Source organism: Ammospiza caudacuta, chromosome 5 (assembly GCF_027887145.1).
Source record: "Ammospiza caudacuta isolate bAmmCau1 chromosome 5, bAmmCau1.pri, whole genome shotgun sequence".
In the NCBI taxonomy this organism is placed as follows: Eukaryota; Metazoa; Chordata; class Aves; order Passeriformes; family Passerellidae; genus Ammospiza; species Ammospiza caudacuta.
Genome location: NC_080597.1, coordinates 27,332,199 through 27,350,976, shown reverse-complemented (window position 1 = coordinate 27,350,976; position 18,778 = coordinate 27,332,199). Strand labels below are relative to the sequence as shown.

The following is an 18,778-nucleotide window of genomic DNA, read 5'->3' as shown; positions in this document are numbered from 1 at the left end:
ACAGAATCAGTTCTGCTGACATTTAAGATTAAAGACACTATGAGGCAATTTTAAAATGAAAACCAAGGAAATCATGCCAGATGTGGAAAATAAATTGTTCGGATTGATCTATTTGTGTCGTCTGAAATCACAGAAAGCCTGTGACTTAGAAAAAGGGATAGGATAGAAGGTAAGAAAAATACAGAGAAAAACAATAGCCTGGATAAGCAGAGCATATAAAACTATGCAACCAAATCAAGACAAATGTTTTGTTTTATTTTACTTTATTTGCTAGTATTAATCTAGCCCCAGAGTCTATTTTTTAGCCACTGTAAATAATTGCTTCTTGAAGTTATTTGTGAAAGCATTCGCAAGAAAACAAACAGATTTAGTACTGAAACATATACAAGATGGAGTACAAGCTGAAACAATGAAAGGCACAAGTACAATAATGTTTTAAGGAAAAACTGGCAAAAGTAAGGCTAAGAAGCTGTTAAAGGATGAAATGTTTTCAGTGGACAAAGGAGCTGTTTAAAGCATCATATACAAATTTTAAAAGTGAACTTAGGCCTTTTGTAAGTCTACCCATGCTGTAAAGGTAGAGTTATTGTAGCCTTAATATTCTGAAAAAAATAAATGAGGCAAGACATGTAGAGAAAAATGACAACTTAGAATGATCTTTTGCATCTAAATTTTACTGTTTAAGAAAACATATTTACTTTCTTTACAAGCCTTGCATAACCTATACTATTACTCAATTGGTTTCTTATCATATAAATCTGCAAAGAAATTTAAACATTCAATTGATGAACAAGGAATTGAGGTAAATAATAAAAGGCATTAGCAGGCCTCAGCATCAGAGAAAAAGAAATACCAAATACCAAAGCTTTTGAGGAGTACTCAGAGAACTATCCAGGGAACCAATGACCAGTCAGGCTGGCTTTTGTACAGGATGATACAAACTATAAAGAAAAATAGAGATAGTAGAGAAAAAATGTTCTGGAGAAGTATTAGCATCTCTGTGTAAAAGAGACTTGTTTATGCCTCATAAAACTGATAGAGTTCTTGGAAGAACTCCAGAAGCAAACATGCACAGGGTTATCCAATTAATGCCTCACACCTAGATGTCTGAAGAGCTTGAAGTCCCTCAAAAATGCATTTCCAAGAAACTAAGAGATAAAAGGAAGGTTATAATGTAGATTGAAGTCCTTTAAAGACAGAAAATTAATGAGAAAAATTAATGGTTAGTTTTCATATTGGAGAAAGGATTTAAGTGTTTTTTCCAGGAAAATAATAATTATTAATTATCTGGCAGACCAACTGGTGAGAGATCTCTTACCTGAGAGATCTGAATGATTGAGAGAGAGAATGTTTCTTCTGGGGTACTCCAACCTAATGATGATGGAGAAAACACTAAGCTATTAGGTACAAATGGGATATGAGATTAGAATCATAGAACCAGAGATTCACAGAATGGTTTGGGTTGGAAGGATCCAAACCACCTGCCATGGGCAAGGACATCCTCCATTAGACCAAGCTACTGAAAGCCCCATCCATCCTGGCCTCGAAACTTCTAATGAACCTCTCTGAGCTGCCAGTTTCTTTGTCTTGTCTCTATTGTAAAAATTTCTTCCTTATGTCCAATCCAAATCTATCCTGTTTCAGTTTAAAACTGCTGCCCACTGTCCTGTCACTACAGGAATGAAACCTTGGGATTCCAATGAAGATCAACTGGGCAAGCTTCCATCCAGATTCCTGCACTTAATGCCATCCCCATCCACTTTTATTGCTTTCACTTTGATTCAGAATTGTCTCTTTTTCTCTTAAGCATTGAATATCATCAGTTTCTTCTCCTGTCTCTTTGTTTAGCTTTCCTCCCTGATTTGGGGATTTCAACGAGAATACTTTTGGCAAGTTTTCAGTCCTTTTCACTGCACCTCTTTTCATCTCAGTATACTTGGCTGTAGTCACTCAATTTCAAAATTCTCTGGGTTTCTTCAATCATATTTTATTGGATCATATCTCTCTTCCAGAGAGTTTGTTCCCCTTTCTTCCCTAATTTGGGAACACTGCAGTTACAACACCTTTCTGCTTGGCACCAGCCTCAGCCCAAGGCTGCTTGTACTGCTGCACCTAGGGTTATGGTTACACCAAATATTCCTAGATGAGAAGAAGTGCATTGAAAAGGACAGAAACTTGCCAAAATTATTCTAATTAAAATCCCCAAATCTGTGACTAAAGGAAAACAAAGAGAGAAGTCAAGGAATGCAAGGGTTGAAACTGCAGTCCACAAAATAAACTCAAAAATGTGTGTCAACAATCTGTAACTTTGAGTGCCACAGAAGGACAAACAGCTTAGAAGATTAAAAGGTACTCATCCCAAACATTTGCAATGCGCACACTGCAAGCAAGGAGCTGGAAATTTTTTTAAAAGGTAATAGGAAAAGCTGTCTAGTTGTTTCAGATAGCTTTACAACTACTTATCTAGACAAACAAATCATCCTTCAAGAATGAGAACCAAATGGTTCCCTACCAACAAGCTGAAAATTACACAACCAGCTTACAAAGGTTTTGGCCTAAATCTGGTTCATGCTGTACAAATTTGTAGAGGAGTTTGGGTTCACCCACTGAACCTCATGGCGAAACATCCATTGTGTTGTATGAGGAGTTGTTAGGGTCAGGGTTGGAACATGTGGAATCCTGGCATTCACCTGAAAGAACTTCTAAGGTGCAAAAAGAGGTATGAAGTCATAGTGTTACTTATACCCCATGTACAGAATAGGAATTTTTTCAAGGAAATTCCATCTCCATAGTGAGAACAAAGGGAGCATGTAGGGAGTGAGGAGAAGAGACAGAGTGGAGTTCTATGGGAATAAGATTGTGCATACAATGTGCTTGTAAACAAGAAACTAGGCAGGGACTGCAGGATGGGTGGGGTTTTTTTCCATTTCCCAGCAGAGGTACAAGATTCTCTGAAATTCTCCAGCTACTGTTCCTTGAGGTTTTGGAGGGCTTTCCACCACAGGTTTCTTTTTCTAGCAAACCATTCAGCCCCATTTTCCTTCCTTACATAAGAGAAAACCCCCAAGCCTACAGAAATACAGCAGTAGACCAGTTCAGCATTGACCTTAATTAGAACTACTGAGGTCACAATAAACTTCCTACCCTAGTCTCATGCAAATTCAAGTAATATGTTTCTGGTTGATGAAGATTATGATAAGGGAATAATAAAGTGATTACTTCAGAGCAAGGAAAAATGCCTGCTGTTAAAACATGGGCACAATCTTTTATGTTTGAGTATGCAGTAAGGAAAGGGTTGCAACCATCTCATAACTCGTTTTTTGACTATGTAGGAAACATTGGTGACTCATCATGCAGATACACAGGCTGAGGGGCTGAACTACTCAGTGAGAAGCCCTATAGAGAGAAGCATGTCATAATTGGCTCCTGAATCATCAGAATGAAGATTCCCCTCCTGCTTATCAGTACCTTGCACTGGGGAAGGGAGCAGCAACTTGCCTTTGCACATAACTTTGTGGCTCAAGCTAATGATCAGGAAGTTGAAGACCTGGGACTCATGACTGCTTCTAAGTCTTGAATCACCAGGCTACAGGATTGTAAAATGCTTTTCACCACCCTCACTGCATCTGGACTTCATGCAGAGGAGAATGGAAAATTCATAGGATCAGCAACAGGTGAAGTTTATAGAAGTTTTGATTCCAGTAAGAAGTGGATTCCTCTGGCAGAGAAGAGCTATGGATTATGAGCTCTGTTTCCAACGTTCATTGCATATTTAATTTAATGATACTTAGGTGGATATTGAAGTAAGTATCCCTAGAGCAGAAACTCATTGTGCTCTAAATGAATTGTTATAGCTGGAAAGCAAACCACTGCGCAGCTCCCCTATCCTGACAATGGCATGTTACTCTGCAAATTCCAGGCTCCTTTAAATGATAATATCATCTCTGTGGGATCATAATAAATGTGCTTTTATCTGTAAATCCTGTCTCCAAAATCAGCCTCTGCAAATGCCCAGCCAAGTGCAGAGGAGCAGAAGGAACAGAGAGCTGTCAGAGTACTGATCACATCTTAGAGTACTGATGACAATGCAAATGGGCTTTATCCAAAAGCCACTGAGCTGAATAAAACTTCTCCCACTCATTATTCTTCTTGATTATTAAACCCCAGCAATTCAAGGCCCAGCAAAGTGATGCATATCTAAGATATGAATTCAGATACAACATTTACATATGAATTTGAACAGCTCCTTTTAGGATATGCTTCAATAGAGCACAATTATACAGCCTGGAAGAAGCTAATTGTGCCACTTATAAAAGGCCAAAGAAGAAATTCTCAAAAAAAAATCCATTGATTACAAAAGGTCTAAGTTGCAAATCTCTCAAAGTGTTCATCACTATTCTCTATCAGAGGCTGCAACTGCCTGCTTTCTGCTGTGAAGAGCACCAAGTTCAATTTGCACACCTTTCAGATTTAAAATGGTATTTACAAGGATTAAATTGCCAAAAACCCAAATAATTTCACTGTAATTTCTGAATCAGCACAGTCCCATTAACCCAGCAGGAGGAATCAAGTGGCACAAACACAGAACTTCTTTTCTCTGTCAAGTAATAAGCAAAGTCAGGAGAAAAATGTCCTATCTCATATATTGCATAGTTGAACCTATAGAATTTTTTGAGACCTGAGCAAATAAGCTGATAGTAATTTTATTGTAAACACAATATTTTTAACATATGAAACAAAATACTCATAGGAAGAAATAATATGTTTATTGATACAGATTTTATATTTGAAAAAAGATATGTTCTTTTGGAAGCCAAGTCTACCTTCAGGTCTGAAACCAAAGCCTTTTCACTGATTGCAGAGTAGCAGTTCTGAACAAATGCTCTTACCTTGCACCACCTTCTATACAGCAAAACTGAGAAAAAGGTCACCTCTTTCTCAACTCTCATTTTTAAGAGAAAAAATAAAACCAAACTAAGAATCAATTACACTTTAGGATGAAGTATATAATGCATAAACAATCAATGAACATAAAAGAAAATCATATAGTGCTTCAACAGTTAGAAGAACCACAGCAGTTACAGGCTTGTGCACCTTCCAGCATCTCTTAACTACCATTTTCTGTTATCTGCCCCACTCCCTCTCACTGAACCTTAGGAGCCTTTGGGTCTTCTTTCAGTAATATTTCTTCCTCCAAATGATTCTCTACAACTTGCTTTATGTATCCCAGTAATGTTTTCTTGTTATCCTCTGAATCCACTGTGATAGACTGGACATTAACATTAAGAAACTTTTCCTGTATTTCAACAATCTTTTTCTCATTTTTTATTTATGCTTCTATAAGTGTCTGGGGTTTTTTTTCACCTTAGGCAATACCTATTTCTTGCCATATTGGAAAGGCAAAGATACAGAATTTCCTTGGTGACTTCTAGAGCTATTTTATAAGTGCACAGAAATTAAACAAAATGGCTTTTAAGGATAGAACTTTTCTTTCCAAGTTTTTCAAGCTTGCCTTCTTCTGATAGCTTTTCAAACTGTTAAGTCTGCACTTCCTGCCACAAGCTTTGCCAAGCAATCTGATATAATTGCAAGATGATTGTGATGTATTATAGGATCATGAGGAGGATAAACTGGTCATCATGGATAAGCCAAAAATTTAAAAAACACTACACTGCAACTTTTGCGTAGTCCTTCATGCCAAATCTGTGAAGACCCCCGAGAATGACACTGAGCTACTTCAAGTTTTTTAGCATGTTGGACTTAAAGCTTGAAAATGGAACTGGTGTTTATTTGTTCCTAGGTTTGAGGGTTCATTTTCACCAGATGGTTGCAACTTCTTTCAGTTACCTGTCTCTCTGGTATTCTTTAATATTTACCCATTTAACAGATTTTTTTGATCCTCAAAGGTTGCTGCCAGGAAAAGTAATCATCTGATTTCAGGTTTTTGAAGAGCTGGATGGCCTGTATTTTTTCCCTCTTCCATACATCCTCTTCATTCTCTGTGATGGATTCATCATCACATACAGGCTGCCCAAGCGTTGTCTCGTTTTCAGAAAGTTTCATGACTTGATGGTCTTCCTGACTATTATCCATCTTCACACTGGATTTTAGGCTGTGGAAGCAATAGTCACCAACCTGGCAAAGGAAAACTGGCTCAGTGCTATCAGGGTTTAACACCACCAAGTTACCTTCTGACAAAGGCTGCTTTCTAGGAATACCATTTTCCTTCTGTAAGACAGGCAAAGAAATCTTTGTGGGCTCTGAATGTTCACAGAGACCTTCAGGCAGAGTAAGATAGTCGCCAAAGGTATCCAGGTGCAATTCAGGAGATGAGGCTGGTGCTTGGCCTGAAACTGGGATCGTGACACCAGTTTTCCCTTGAGAAGACTCATGACAAGAGTGGTCACTGGGAGGCTGGGGCTGCTGTGAGCCACAAGGTGATTCCTCAGCTGTGACAAGTGGAGGATGGGTGGAGATGCTGGCCAATGGCAGTACCAGGCCGTCCGTGGTGATGTACTCCAAAGGGCACTGTTGAGGAGATGTGGTACAGCTGAGAGCCTTTGGAGAGTTCTGCTCCTCTGTTCCCTTGTTGGTGCCTTCCCCACAGGATGGTGAGGCCTGTGAGACCTCTTCCTTGTCACTGAGGTGCCGCATCATTTCCTTCTGATCTGGGAGCATGTCCCTTGGAGGAGCTGCTTCTGGCTGCTCCTGGCTCTGTGGGGCCTGGGGAGAGTCTTCCCTTGGGAGAGTCACATACTGAAGGGAAACTGATTTATTACTGAGTCCCACAGTGTCCATTTCCAGGGTCTGGTGTATGTCAGGGTTAGAGGACACCACTGGGCTGTACAAGTATGGACCATTGAAAGCAAAGCAAGGGATTGCTGTGTGGGAAGCAATACTTGCATCAGCACTGTTTCTCCTTGAAATGGGAAAGGAATGACCAGCTCTCTGACTTGAGCAGGCAACTGGGGCATGCTCTGACTCATTTAAAGCATGGTATGAGTTCTGTAGGTCAGGTGTAACAGGGGAAACATCTGTCTTCTTAGTCTCTCCTTCAAGGCACTCAGCCAAAGTCTTTGCCGGCCTGAATGTGGGAAAGTTAAAAGTTGTTCATGAGAGAGATTATTGTTTTAAACACAAAACATAAGCCAATCTTAGTTGAAAACACACATAGCTACACACAGGCTTAGGAAAAAAAAATCATGCAGATGCAGCTACCCCTGTAATAAAAAATTGAATCTCCTCCTCAAAAGCAACTTGCATAGGATTTTTAGTGACAGAACATTTGATTATATTCTGCCATGATGCAGTGAGGTCTTAGAGACCATCCACAGTGTCACCATCATGTGCTGTTTACTCACTTGTCCAAAACTTGAAGGAAGCTAGCCTGCTCCATCTTCTCTGAAAGGTTGTATTTGTTGAAGTCCAGCTGGTTGCTTGTTGGCCAACTCCCCAAATGTCCTTTCTGAAAATGAAAAAGCAGACATGACCAAAGAGCAGTATCTTACTGGCAGTAGAAACAAGAATTGTACATTCCCCATGGATGAAGAAAACAAATAGAAGAGCCTATAGCACCTGGTAACAGGGATACAACTTCACTAATACAACTCAAAGGTATGTTCTCCTCTCCAGAAGATGGTTTCTTCAAACCCGTGTTGCCTTATCACTGACCTGACTACAAGTACTCAGTGAGCCAGCTAGGAAAGATGCCCTCCTAGACTTGTTATTTGTGAATGGAGGACCTAAGGGATTTGATAGTAGGTAGTTGTCTTGGCCAAAGTGATCATAAAATGATTGAGTTTAACATTTTCAGAGTAAAGGGAAAAAAACAAAAAGGAGCAGTAGAGTTACTACTCTGGTCTTCAAGAGAGCAAACTTCAAGCTGCTGAAGGAGCTACTTGGCAGCGTACCCTAGGAACCTGCTTTTGAGAGTTAGTGAGCCATAAGTGCTGGGCAGGTTTTAAGAACCCCCTTTTAAAAGCAAGGCACAGGAAATTTTAAAGTACTGAAAATTTTTCTACATTGATTTTAAATCACAGTTGTATTGACAAGCACAGCACAAAAAGATCTGCTAAATATAAGAGCACTGTTATGTTGAGTAGGACCAGAACTTCTAAAAACAAGTAATAGATAAATGAATGTATCTGTTAATTGTGGACTAGAAAACAAAAAGAGCTCTTAAGATTATTGGAAGTCCTGAAAAAGAAAGAGAAATAATTAATCCTTCAAAGTACAGTTCCCTCTTACCCCCAGATAGCCCTGGATCAGGAGACTCTTGCTGGGGTTCGGAATCTTTTCTTCCCACATTTTCTTCTTCCTGCAGCAAGAACAGCTTTCAAGATTTGCTTCTCAATTTGCTGCTACCAGAAAAGGCTACACCACACAGAGCGTGCTGCTCAGCACAGCAGGGCACAGCCAAGGCAACGCTGCAGCCCCACCCAGCTCTCTTCCCTGCACAGCCATGCTCAAGGCTGCCCAGCAAGGCCCATCTCCACACAGACCTCTCTCCAGGGGGACAAGAAGTGCCTCAGACTTCATGCCACCCACATGGGCTGTTAAGTCTCCCTGATGCAATGCAAACCTACCTGAGGAAATACTTATAGCTGCAATAAGCAACTATCAGCAAAGTGATGATGAGAGCTGGGAGCATCACTGGGAGAACCACAGGTGGCAGAACTGAAACAGAGAAAAGAGAAAATCTATCCACCTGCAGAATGACTATTTCCTGCAACAGGTTTTTCATTCTGGCCACTATTCAGGGAATTTGATATGTGGAGGAACAGGATCATAGGGCCTTCAAACTGTTGGAATATCTTCCAAAGTGGGATAGGCCAAATGTGCCCTGAACAGCACACTGACCAAAGGAGTTGATTGTTTCCTTTACTGATTCACTTCTTAGCTTCTACTAACATCAGAATTAAACATTTTAAGCTAATGAAATGACGGTTATGAACCTAACTCCACTATGAACAACAGGCATGGTTTCAGACATCTTAAGCCTGCCTGACTGCACAGTTCTGAGGAAATGGGGTCTCAGAGATTTTCTGAGAGCTCCCCCTGCCAACAGCCACAACAGCACACTATTTTCTTCCTGAATACGTGTATCAAAATTTGCTCACAGTATAATCACTACAACCTTCCTCAGGACAAATCATGCAAGATCATATTACTTTGGGCAAAAGATTGTATGAAGGCAGACATTCTGCCTCCAAGTCCATAAACCACAAAAATATGTAAAGATTTTATCTCCAGCAGATTCTATTGTGTGTTTTACACAACCTTATAGTCACTCTGCAAATATATAAAGCTGATGTCTTATCTTCTATCTTCTTAAAGTATCAGGCTCTTTAGTCACTGACAGCAGAATGGATTACTGGAATCAGAAAATAATGATAATCTTTTGGGCAGGATGTTTTTGATTCATTCTCCACATGGAAAACTTTATGTTTAGTTGTCACAGACATCTTTTCATAAAAATCCTTTCTTTAGGATTTTTCCCTCTTCTGGGAAGCTGAGGCCCCAGAAGAAGAATGTAAACAATGGTTATCTGCTGCTGTGGAATGCAACAGGTGCACCTGTGATTGGCCCATGTTGCTTGTGTACAATTAAGGGCAAATCAGAGACTGAGCTTTCTCTGGGACAGAATCAGAGAGAGCTCCCTTGTTTATTGATTCCTTTTCTATTCTTAGCTTAGCAGCTTCTGAACTTTTGTCTCTATTCCTTTTAGTATAGTCTTAATGTATTATATATCATAAAATAATAAATCCAGCCTTCTGATCATGAGATCAAGATTCTCGTCTCTCTCTTCACCCTGAAAAACCATTGCAAGCCCGGTAACAGTTAGTTATACTCATCTTATGAAGGCAATCAAGAAAGAAGCTTAAAAGGTCATTCACTTCCTTCCCTAGCATTGTTGATGTACTGCAAGGATGCAGGCAGGGTAGCTGCCTTGGTAAGTGACTCCAACTAGGCCATGGCTGCACCTCACTCCAACCCTAGCTGAGACAATGTGTTATACTAAAGAGCCATTCCAGCCATTAGCAGTCCACCAAAACCTGACAGAAGCATGGAAAGTACCATTCTCAGTCTTCCAGGTGAACTCCTCACTCCATTCACTCCAAGGTCCCTCATAGTCTGGAGATTTATTCACCCTTGCACGCATTTTCCCCCTATATTCTGTAGATGCTGCCAGCATCTGCAGGGTGAAGATGAAGGGAGGTTCATCACTGCTGATATTTAACACCTGGAAAGTCTGGGGAGAGGGAAGAAGCACAAATGACAGAGGTGAGAAGAACTGTCTTTCCATTTGACCAGCGAAGAAATATCCATGACTCCTGCACTTTGTAAGTTACCTTTTCATATTGGTTGTTTTCCCAGTACTTGACTTGGTATCTCTGTGGTATGAAGTTGTACTTCAAATTGTGTTTTTTCCAGCTTAGTTCATACTCTTGGTTCCCTGTTGCTGTTACTGACACATTTGCAGGCGGCAGCACCTGGACTGAAACACACTGAATGTCTCAGAGCGCTTACCAACCTACTGGTCTCTTTCCACATTGTGAATCATTTCCTGGGACTGAAAACAAGGTTGTTTTGTGCAATGTAAAATGGCTCAGCTTTTTAACACTTCTTAACTCTCTGCATCTTCATTTTCTAGTCAAATACAACAATATTAATGGTATACAAGAGTATTAAATAACAGAAAATCCATACCCATGAATACTGAGAGTGCTCCCTGTGTACAGAAAAGCAGCAAAGCAATAGTTGAAATATCTGTACTTGTCCACCACATTTCCAGAAATTTTCAATTTTTTGGAGCTACCTCCTGATATTTTCATCCACTAGGAGCTGCCCTAGTTTTAGAGTTTGAGAAGTCACCCAAATAGCTTCAGATACATGTGGGGCAGAGATAGCCTACCTGGTACACCTCACTGGGAAATGGATTCCTACCTCATCCAGGGTTCCAGCAGCCATTGCACAAACCCACAAGAGCTCACTGACTTCTTGAGAAATCACATAGTGACACACTCCTACTCACTACAGACACCTCTCACCACAGTCCCCTGTCACCTGGGACACTCATGAATGTGAATCACAGAGAAGTCAGCAGGATGGCAAATGCTCACTGAGAAGCTCCAGGTCACAACCTGGACTTCTGCACAACAGTTTCCATCACTGTCACCTTCCTCAGAGTAGCAAGTGCCACTGAGGAACTCCACACCTACACTCCAGAGCTCTGACCTAATACAGTCCCTTTCTTCATAAGTGATTGTTTCTTCCACTTCCCACTCACTTTTCCTCAACACCATTGTCCTCAGCCCCACTTGGTCAGACAGGCATCTCTCCAAGAAACAAGAAGGAGAAGCAGGAAACAACACAGGAACTCACTGTTTTTGTGCGCTTCAATCATCTTTTCCTCTGTCTTGGCCCGGACAGATACATGGTACAGGCTCTGGCTGCTAGAATTGCTAACAGGGATCTCACAGTTCTGGACCACATATAGGGTGTTGGGCAAAGTGTTCTCATGCACAGGAGAGCACTCCTCTTCTCTGAGGAGAAGAAAGAGGATGAATGGGAATCAGGGGAGTCGGACAGGCAGAAGCCCCATGGGAGAGGCACAGATACACAGACATGGACAGAGCACATACTGTGATTCTGGGGTGGCCCTGAAGAACAAGCCAAAGAGGACAGAGGTGGTGATCACTTTCTTCACTTCCCAACTGCACGTCAGACGATCTCCACCATTGAAGAGGCAGCGAAGGTTCCTGGGCTGAAGGCCACCTTCAGAGAACACAAGTGCAAGGTTAGTGACAGGAAAGTTCTGGCTTCTCAGTTTCCAGTCCCATTCCCTCCCATGCTACCTTCAGGGGTCTTCCATGACACCTCCGTGCTCCACTCGCTGTACTGCCCAGAGAAGCTGCTGGCCTGCCCTGGTCTGGCTCGCACACGGGCAACGTAGCTGCTCCCTGGGACAAGGTCCTCAGGCCTGAGACTGCACTGGGTGGTGCTGGAGAGCAAGAGTGAGGCAGCTTCCTGTTGTTGGGAGAGAGGAAGGGATGGAGGAAATTGGGACATTGGGGAGGGAGAGGTACAGGGAAGACAGGGAAAGAGTGAGAGGAGGAGTGGACTGCCAGGCTGCATCTCAAACAGTCCCACAAGTGCGATGGTCCATGCACATGCTGCCATGCACTGTCTCCTCACTGCCACACAAGAGGGCTCCAGTGTGTGCTGCAGCACAGCTCAAGACAGGTGAGGCATGGCTACTGTCAGGCACAATCTCCCCCCACAACAAGTAGCAAACTCCTGCAGCTTGCAAAGTCCAGACTGTCTTCAGCTCCAGCTACACATGTTCATAGCACTGCTCAGTGCAGAATTATGTGGGAATCTGGCCAAGATAATTCCCTTAAAATCTAAAGATCAGTCTGACAGGTACAGAGCAGACACATGTGCAGATCTAGGGAAATGATAGGGCAAAGGATATGGACTCCTAAAAACTTAAACAAAAAAAAAAAAAAAGAGAGAGAAAAACCCAAAACATATCTGTCTCAAAGGGGGAGGAACTTCAAATGTATTTTGCTGTTTTCCCCATTTGAACCTACAGCCTCCTGTTTGAACATGATTTAATTTAGTTTAAGAGGGATTCAAATCCAACTCAAATCCAAGTACAATGGTTGGGTGTTTCTTTGAGTGGAGAAGATATCTTTGCATTCAGTTCAGGAAAAATGGCATTTCACAGGACAAGTCACTTGCTAACAGAAAGAGAGCCCCTTCCACCTGACCCAAAACAACACTTGTATCTGTTCACATTCACTGAAGAATGGAAAGACCATTCATTTGCACAACTTTTTCCACAGACTTTGAACTGCCCAAATTGGTGCAGCCCAAATCAGGACAGCTCAGGTCCTCTGCTCTTACCTCCCAGGACTCCCACTGCCGCTTGTAAGTGACTTCATAGTCCAGTGCACTGCCCAGCCCCTGGCTTCCATCGGCTATTTCCCAGGTCAGCAAGAAGTCCCCTGATGTCATTGGGCTGACTGAGAGGTTTTGAGGTGGGAGGGGCCGAACTGGAAGGTGAAGGTACAATGCATGAGAGGAGATAATGAGGAAATGACACAAAGAGGGGAAGAAAACATCTAGGTAAGCTTCCCCATTTCCAGAGTATCTTATCCCTGACAGACCAGGTACCTCCTGCTTTACTAGCTCCTGAGATGATACCACATCCAGCTGCTCTCACAAACTTGCTGCCTTCTCTCCCTACCCGACCCTCGCAATGTGGAGCTCTTTGGCAGTTTTCACAATTCCAGATGAACAGCAAATAAAGTACATTGGGAAACAAGAATTTGGTATTTTAAGCCTTACCGTTTTGGAAAAGATCAACATGCAGTTCTGTTTGATTAATTTCTGTTCCGTTTTTAGGCCTGAAGCCATAAGTATCCTTTATCCCTATTCCTAAATAGTCTGTAGTCCTGCGGCAGACCCAGTGCACAAACACGTCTGGAGCTTCATGCAAGTCATTTTCTGTCTGGCGTTCACAAGACATGTTCTTGTTCTTCCTGTGTACAGAGAAAGTGATCTATAAGGATCTGATCCAAAAACCTCTAGTTAGTACAAAATTAAAACCTGAAACCAATTTCAACCCATCCTGTTGTTATAATTCACGAAGGCACTTATATCCTCTTCTCATTGTTCCTAATAGTCCTGGTTTGCATCAGTTAATATGAGAAACATTTTTTACACTAGAATTTTGCTCCCCATTTCAAAGTCTTGCAGCAGAATGTTACAGTACCAGTTAATTTTTGTTACTTTTTAGCCTAGCTCTATGTAATCTCATATTTTTAGGTGAGAAACAGTATGATAAAAATTTACGTCATGTAAATATACCTTTAACTCAGAGTTAAAGGCCATAAAATTTCTGATGATCCTAAGCTGCTTTAAGACTTTCATTTTGCAGTACCAGAAAAACACTTAGAAAAAGACTCTCAACCAAAATGTACTTCTGTATCCTTAGTGGTTCTGTTCTGCCAAGGGACCTTAAGTATTCATTAAAGATTTCATCCACAATGTTAATCCTCCTTTCAGATGGCCTTTCTCCAGGCCAAGCAGCATCATGAAAATTAGAAACATTTTTTTAAACTAGGCATGAGAGGATAATCTTTGTGTGGTTGCAGTAGCCTTAGCTGCTGGAGAGATGTGTTGCTTCTTTATGCACCCTGTGGAATTTTGTTTGTGCTTATGGCTTCATGCCCAGTATATTATCTTGTTCCAGCTCAGATTAGAAATATTAAGTTGTGAATATTTAAGGCCAAATAGTCTCTTCCAGGACAGGATGGAGTCTTCTAGCCAACTATATGTCAGCAAGCATTATTCAGCACTATTGCTATTTTTATAAGTTGGGTATTAGCAAGGAAACCAGGGACATTGCTGAAGTATGGATTGGACACTGCAGTGTGTGTGTAGCCTTAAGTAAAAGAGTCAGTCCAAAGGGTGTGAAGCTGTGAAGTTATTTCTATCTACTCACCAGCATTACCTTACAGTTTGGGGTTTAGTCAACTATTCTTCACCTATGAGCTGATCTTGTTTAATTGTTGGCCATTTTGATTTCAGCTGTGTGACTGTCCATGCTTAACACCTGCTTGTCTGATTCCTTCACCTCAGTTATATTTCATGATCCACACACTTCATCATGTAACAATGTTTCAGATAATCCTCCAAAAGTCCAAGAAACTTTATAGTAGTATTTACCCTCAAGGTCCTGTTCCAAAGTTCTTTCACTGTTTTCATCTACTTTTAGGTCTATTAAATTCCTACTTGTTTGCAATAAAATCAAGAGTTCTTAATTTTTTCTTTTCTTCCTGTATCTCCAGACTCTAAATAATTTTCTTCTCAACTATCCATCTTTGCCTTCCTCTCTCCCTTAACTATTCCTTCATTTCCGTCCTTTCTTATCCTCACCAACAATCCAGTCTGGTGATTTGGTTCCCTTTTGAAAAGGAAACAAATGTGACAGAGAGATACTGTCATAAACACACCAGTATCTCTTGGAGAAAAACTGATGGCAGGGATAGAGAACTTACCAGCTCCCTATCTCATAAATATACAGTCTACACATATTTCTCAAAAGTTATCAAAACCACATTCTCGATGCTCCTAAATGAGCAAAAGGACAGGGGGAATATCTCCTCCCTTTAGGGTTATAAACAATACTCACACTTGTTCTGATACCTCCTTCTCCCCTAATGCTGATTATTAGCAGCCTATATGCCCCATCTTATTTCATATCTATTATCCTACAACAAAATTATGGAAAATAATTGTAAAGGTGATAAAAATATCTCCACTGGCATAGCTTACTCATTCCTCTCTTCTAGATGAGGCTCAGAAGCAGGTATAACTTTTGCTTAATTAAAAAAGAGTGTGGATGTGCTTTCTAAAAACTTGACTGCATGTCCCCAGGATTCCAAGTTATGGCAATTTTCCATTTGGACTTTTCTCTAGCTCAGCACATTTCAGGTACTTACATGTCAATATTATCTCTTTGGTAAAGAATCATAGGAATGAGGTCATGAGCCTCTGAATGCTCCATCCATGTGCAAGTCACCTGTGAGTTGTAGTCACTGTAGCACTTCAAGCTTTTCATTGGGATACTCTCTGGGAAAGGAATTCAGACAAAGAAAAGATGCAGTGATTAAAAATGTAAATGGTGAGAGATGAGATACAGAATGCATGAGGCTCTGATAACAAAAGTCTCCTCTTTGCACCAGAAAATCCTAGACTCAGAAATGTTTGGGTTGGAAGGCACCTTAAACCTCATGTAGTTCCAGCCCTCCTGCCATGGGCAGGGATACCTTCCACTGCACCACTTTGCTCAGAGCGCCTTTCAATCTGGCCCTGAACATCTCAGGGATGGGACATGACTCCATGAATGTATGTGCAGAGTTGGGACCACTCTGCACATCTCCACAACACACAAGTATCCAAACCAGGCTACAGCTAACAACAATTTAGTGAAATCTTTGTGCCTGCAAGGCATACAGTTCTAGCCAAGGTATCACTTTTCAAACACTGAGTATATCCAAGGATTAGTAGATACCATGGTCAGCAGACATATAGTGATCATTTCCTACTTATGTGTTGCTGTGTGAACTTTTTTGCTACTAACTTCCCAGGAAAGTTTGTAATGCTAGAAAGGTCTATTTAAAGGTGAGATGCTCTGGGAATAGCCTTGCTATGACTCAGAAGAATGTCCAAACTAATTTGTTGGAACTAGATTTATGATCCAGAGATGGCCAGACCTCTCATCAAGGATATTTTTTTTAAGTTCACAACTGTGAAGCAGAAAAATACAGACTGCCTCTGTCACAGATACTATGAAGCAAGCTGCTTTCTTATCCTTCCTTATTTTCCCTGAAGACAATATCCATGCTGCACTATTGGGCTATTGCACCTTCAGGTGACAAAGGTGCATACATGAGTGTGCTCTCCCAAATAATATTTCTTGATGAGAGCTATAATCAGCTCGCTTGAGGGGCTTTTTACAGGCAAAAACCCATCAGAACAGAATGCTCTTAGGAAGCATAAGAGGGACCTTACTTTGATCTTCTACTGAAAACCAGTACAAAGTTCTACTGCTTTCCTTGTGCAACCAGAAAATGGAGCATCCCACATAGAAAAGGATGTGGAAGTGTCAGTGTGGGGGTAAGGCTCAGAATGCCAAGAACCCAGTCTGACCTACACTTCAGAGACCTCAAAGGAAGATATCCTGTAATTAATGCTGGGCCAGACAGCACAATTCCTCCAGCTACTGCAGACATGAGCATCTGCATTAGAAAAGGTAGATGTCCATGGAGCACAACTCCTGATAACACTCTTTTTCTGCTGTCTCTATGATGGCTATAGGCCTAGTCTTGTGGCAGGTATGGTGTACTTCCTATTCCCAGCTCTGTGAGATCAAATTTGGAGGCAGGAGAGGACAGAGTGTGGGAGGAAAAAGAAAAAAAAAGGAAGAAAGGAAAAAAGGAAAAAAGGAGAGGAGAGAGAAGAGAAGAGAAGAGAAGAGAAGAGAAGAGAAGAGAAGAGAAGAGAAGAGAAGAGAAGAGAAGAGAAGAGAAGAGAAGAGAAGAGAAGAGAAGAGAAGAGAAGAGAAGAGAAGAGAAGAGAAGAAATAAGTTCTCATCGTGTAAGAAAGGAAACACAAGCAATGTATATGGCAGATGGTCTCTTTATCTGTCAGCTATTCCAGAAGAAGAAAATCAGGTCATCTGGATTTTGCTCTTGGTAACCCCCACCACACTGTCTTGTGTCCGGCCACATGTCTCTACTCCTGTGCACCATCTGAATTATGCATTCATTTGCAGTCCTTCATTTTCCTATGTTTTCACTAATTATCAGGGTCTATCCCTCCTTCCATTCACTTATTATCCAATCAGCTTGTTCATCTCATCCATTTATATAGTATTTCAACTGTCCATACCACCAACATACAACTCATTTGGCTGCACATGCACCTGCTACATGCTGGCTTTGATCAGGATGTCTGCTCTCTTACAGCTTAGAAAACAGGAGAAGAAAGCAGAAAAGGAGGAAGAACATTAGCTGAAAGAAGGAGACATTTTAAAAGAAAGGCAATAATGGAAGGATGAAAGAGAATATAAATTTGAATCTCACCTTGAATGGCTTGAACATGGAAGACCAAATACAGATACAGCAGCAGGATGAAAATCTCTTTTATGTCCATATTGTCCTTGGCACACAGGCTTGATACTAACTCAGAATTTCAGAGTTTTCATTGCCCACTGGCCACTCTCTTGCCCTGCTTACTGTGGAGCTGTTTGTTTCTGTTTCACACAAAGAGAAGTAAAACTGAATAAGGGAACTTCTTTAAGATCATGTTGAAGTGACATTCAGGAAGAACTTCTACCAGGCATTTCTTGTAGGACAAAATTCACGTCCTCACTGTGTGTTGTTGCAATGCAAGCAGAGAATGAAGTAAATGTACATTTCCAAGGAAGTGCAGGGATTTGGTCAGCTGAGCAGCAACAAGACAAAAATCCCGACTTGTGATGAGAACTCATCCTTAAAATTAATTTCATTGTTCTGCTCTTTATGCTTAAAGCCTTCCTAAGGAACCACAACAGTGGCTAATTTCCTTAAAAATATGATCTCAATGACACAGTTCCTAGGAGCTATAGTGGATGGATTTCCATATTCATTCACTTTGAGAATTTCCTTGAACTTTTCTCAGTGCCCCACAAACAAGTTGCAAATTGTAGACAAACTACCAAAGAAATTAATTTATTTTTTTCCTGGTGATTGTAGAGACTAAAAGTAGATTGAGCAATTCTAGGACCATGGACCACACTGTGAATTTAAGTAATTCTGGTCATCTCTCATCACTCTCTCAAAATCATAATACACACCTACTTAAGTACGTTACAGATCTGAGACTTTTTCTACTTTAGGGGAGCATGAAAAACCACTTTTCAATTCCTATTGACTTTCAGATTCCCAAAAGCCACCTCCTTGGACTGGAAACAGCTGGCTGAGCCATTGAATAATCCTTACAGCTAAGGAATCCCCCAGTAACTCACAGGTCCTTGTATGAGCACAGCCTCTATCATTATGCTTCCCCCAGAAAGGAAGCCATTCCCTTACCTGAATCCAGGGGTGTCTGTGAAGCAGATGATTCAACCTGATGGGGCACTCTCCCTGTCCAGCACCACCCCCCAGCACCAGAATCCTCTGATGCAGATATCAGCAAATCCACACTTGCCTAGAACTGGAG

The 18,778-nt window shown here is 41.1% G+C and overlaps 1 protein-coding gene across 2 annotated transcripts; it reads right to left on the bottom strand.

Annotated features, from left to right (window-relative positions):
- Positions 1–4,755: 4,755 nt before the first annotated feature.
- CSF2RB (colony stimulating factor 2 receptor subunit beta) lies at positions 4,756–18,756 on the bottom strand. Of its 2 annotated transcripts, XM_058806046.1 has the most exons (15): positions 18,649–18,756; positions 17,662–17,831; positions 15,516–15,645; positions 13,357–13,550; positions 12,913–13,061; positions 11,859–12,030; positions 11,646–11,778; positions 11,386–11,546; positions 10,353–10,498; positions 10,078–10,252; positions 8,586–8,676; positions 8,248–8,317; positions 7,362–7,465; positions 6,189–7,084; positions 5,958–6,112 (listed from the first exon to the last, which is right to left on the bottom strand). In XM_058806046.1, exons 2-15 carry the CDS (start codon positions 17,729–17,731, stop codon positions 6,108–6,110), a joined length of 2,496 nt encoding a protein of 831 aa, XP_058662029.1. In that variant the 5' UTR covers positions 17,732–17,831; positions 18,649–18,756; the 3' UTR covers positions 5,958–6,107. The 2 variants fall into 2 exon arrangements, with proteins under 2 accessions (XP_058662027.1, XP_058662029.1); XM_058806044.1 differs by having other exon boundaries at positions 4,756–7,084.
- Between the last annotated feature and the right edge of the window lie 22 nt (positions 18,757–18,778).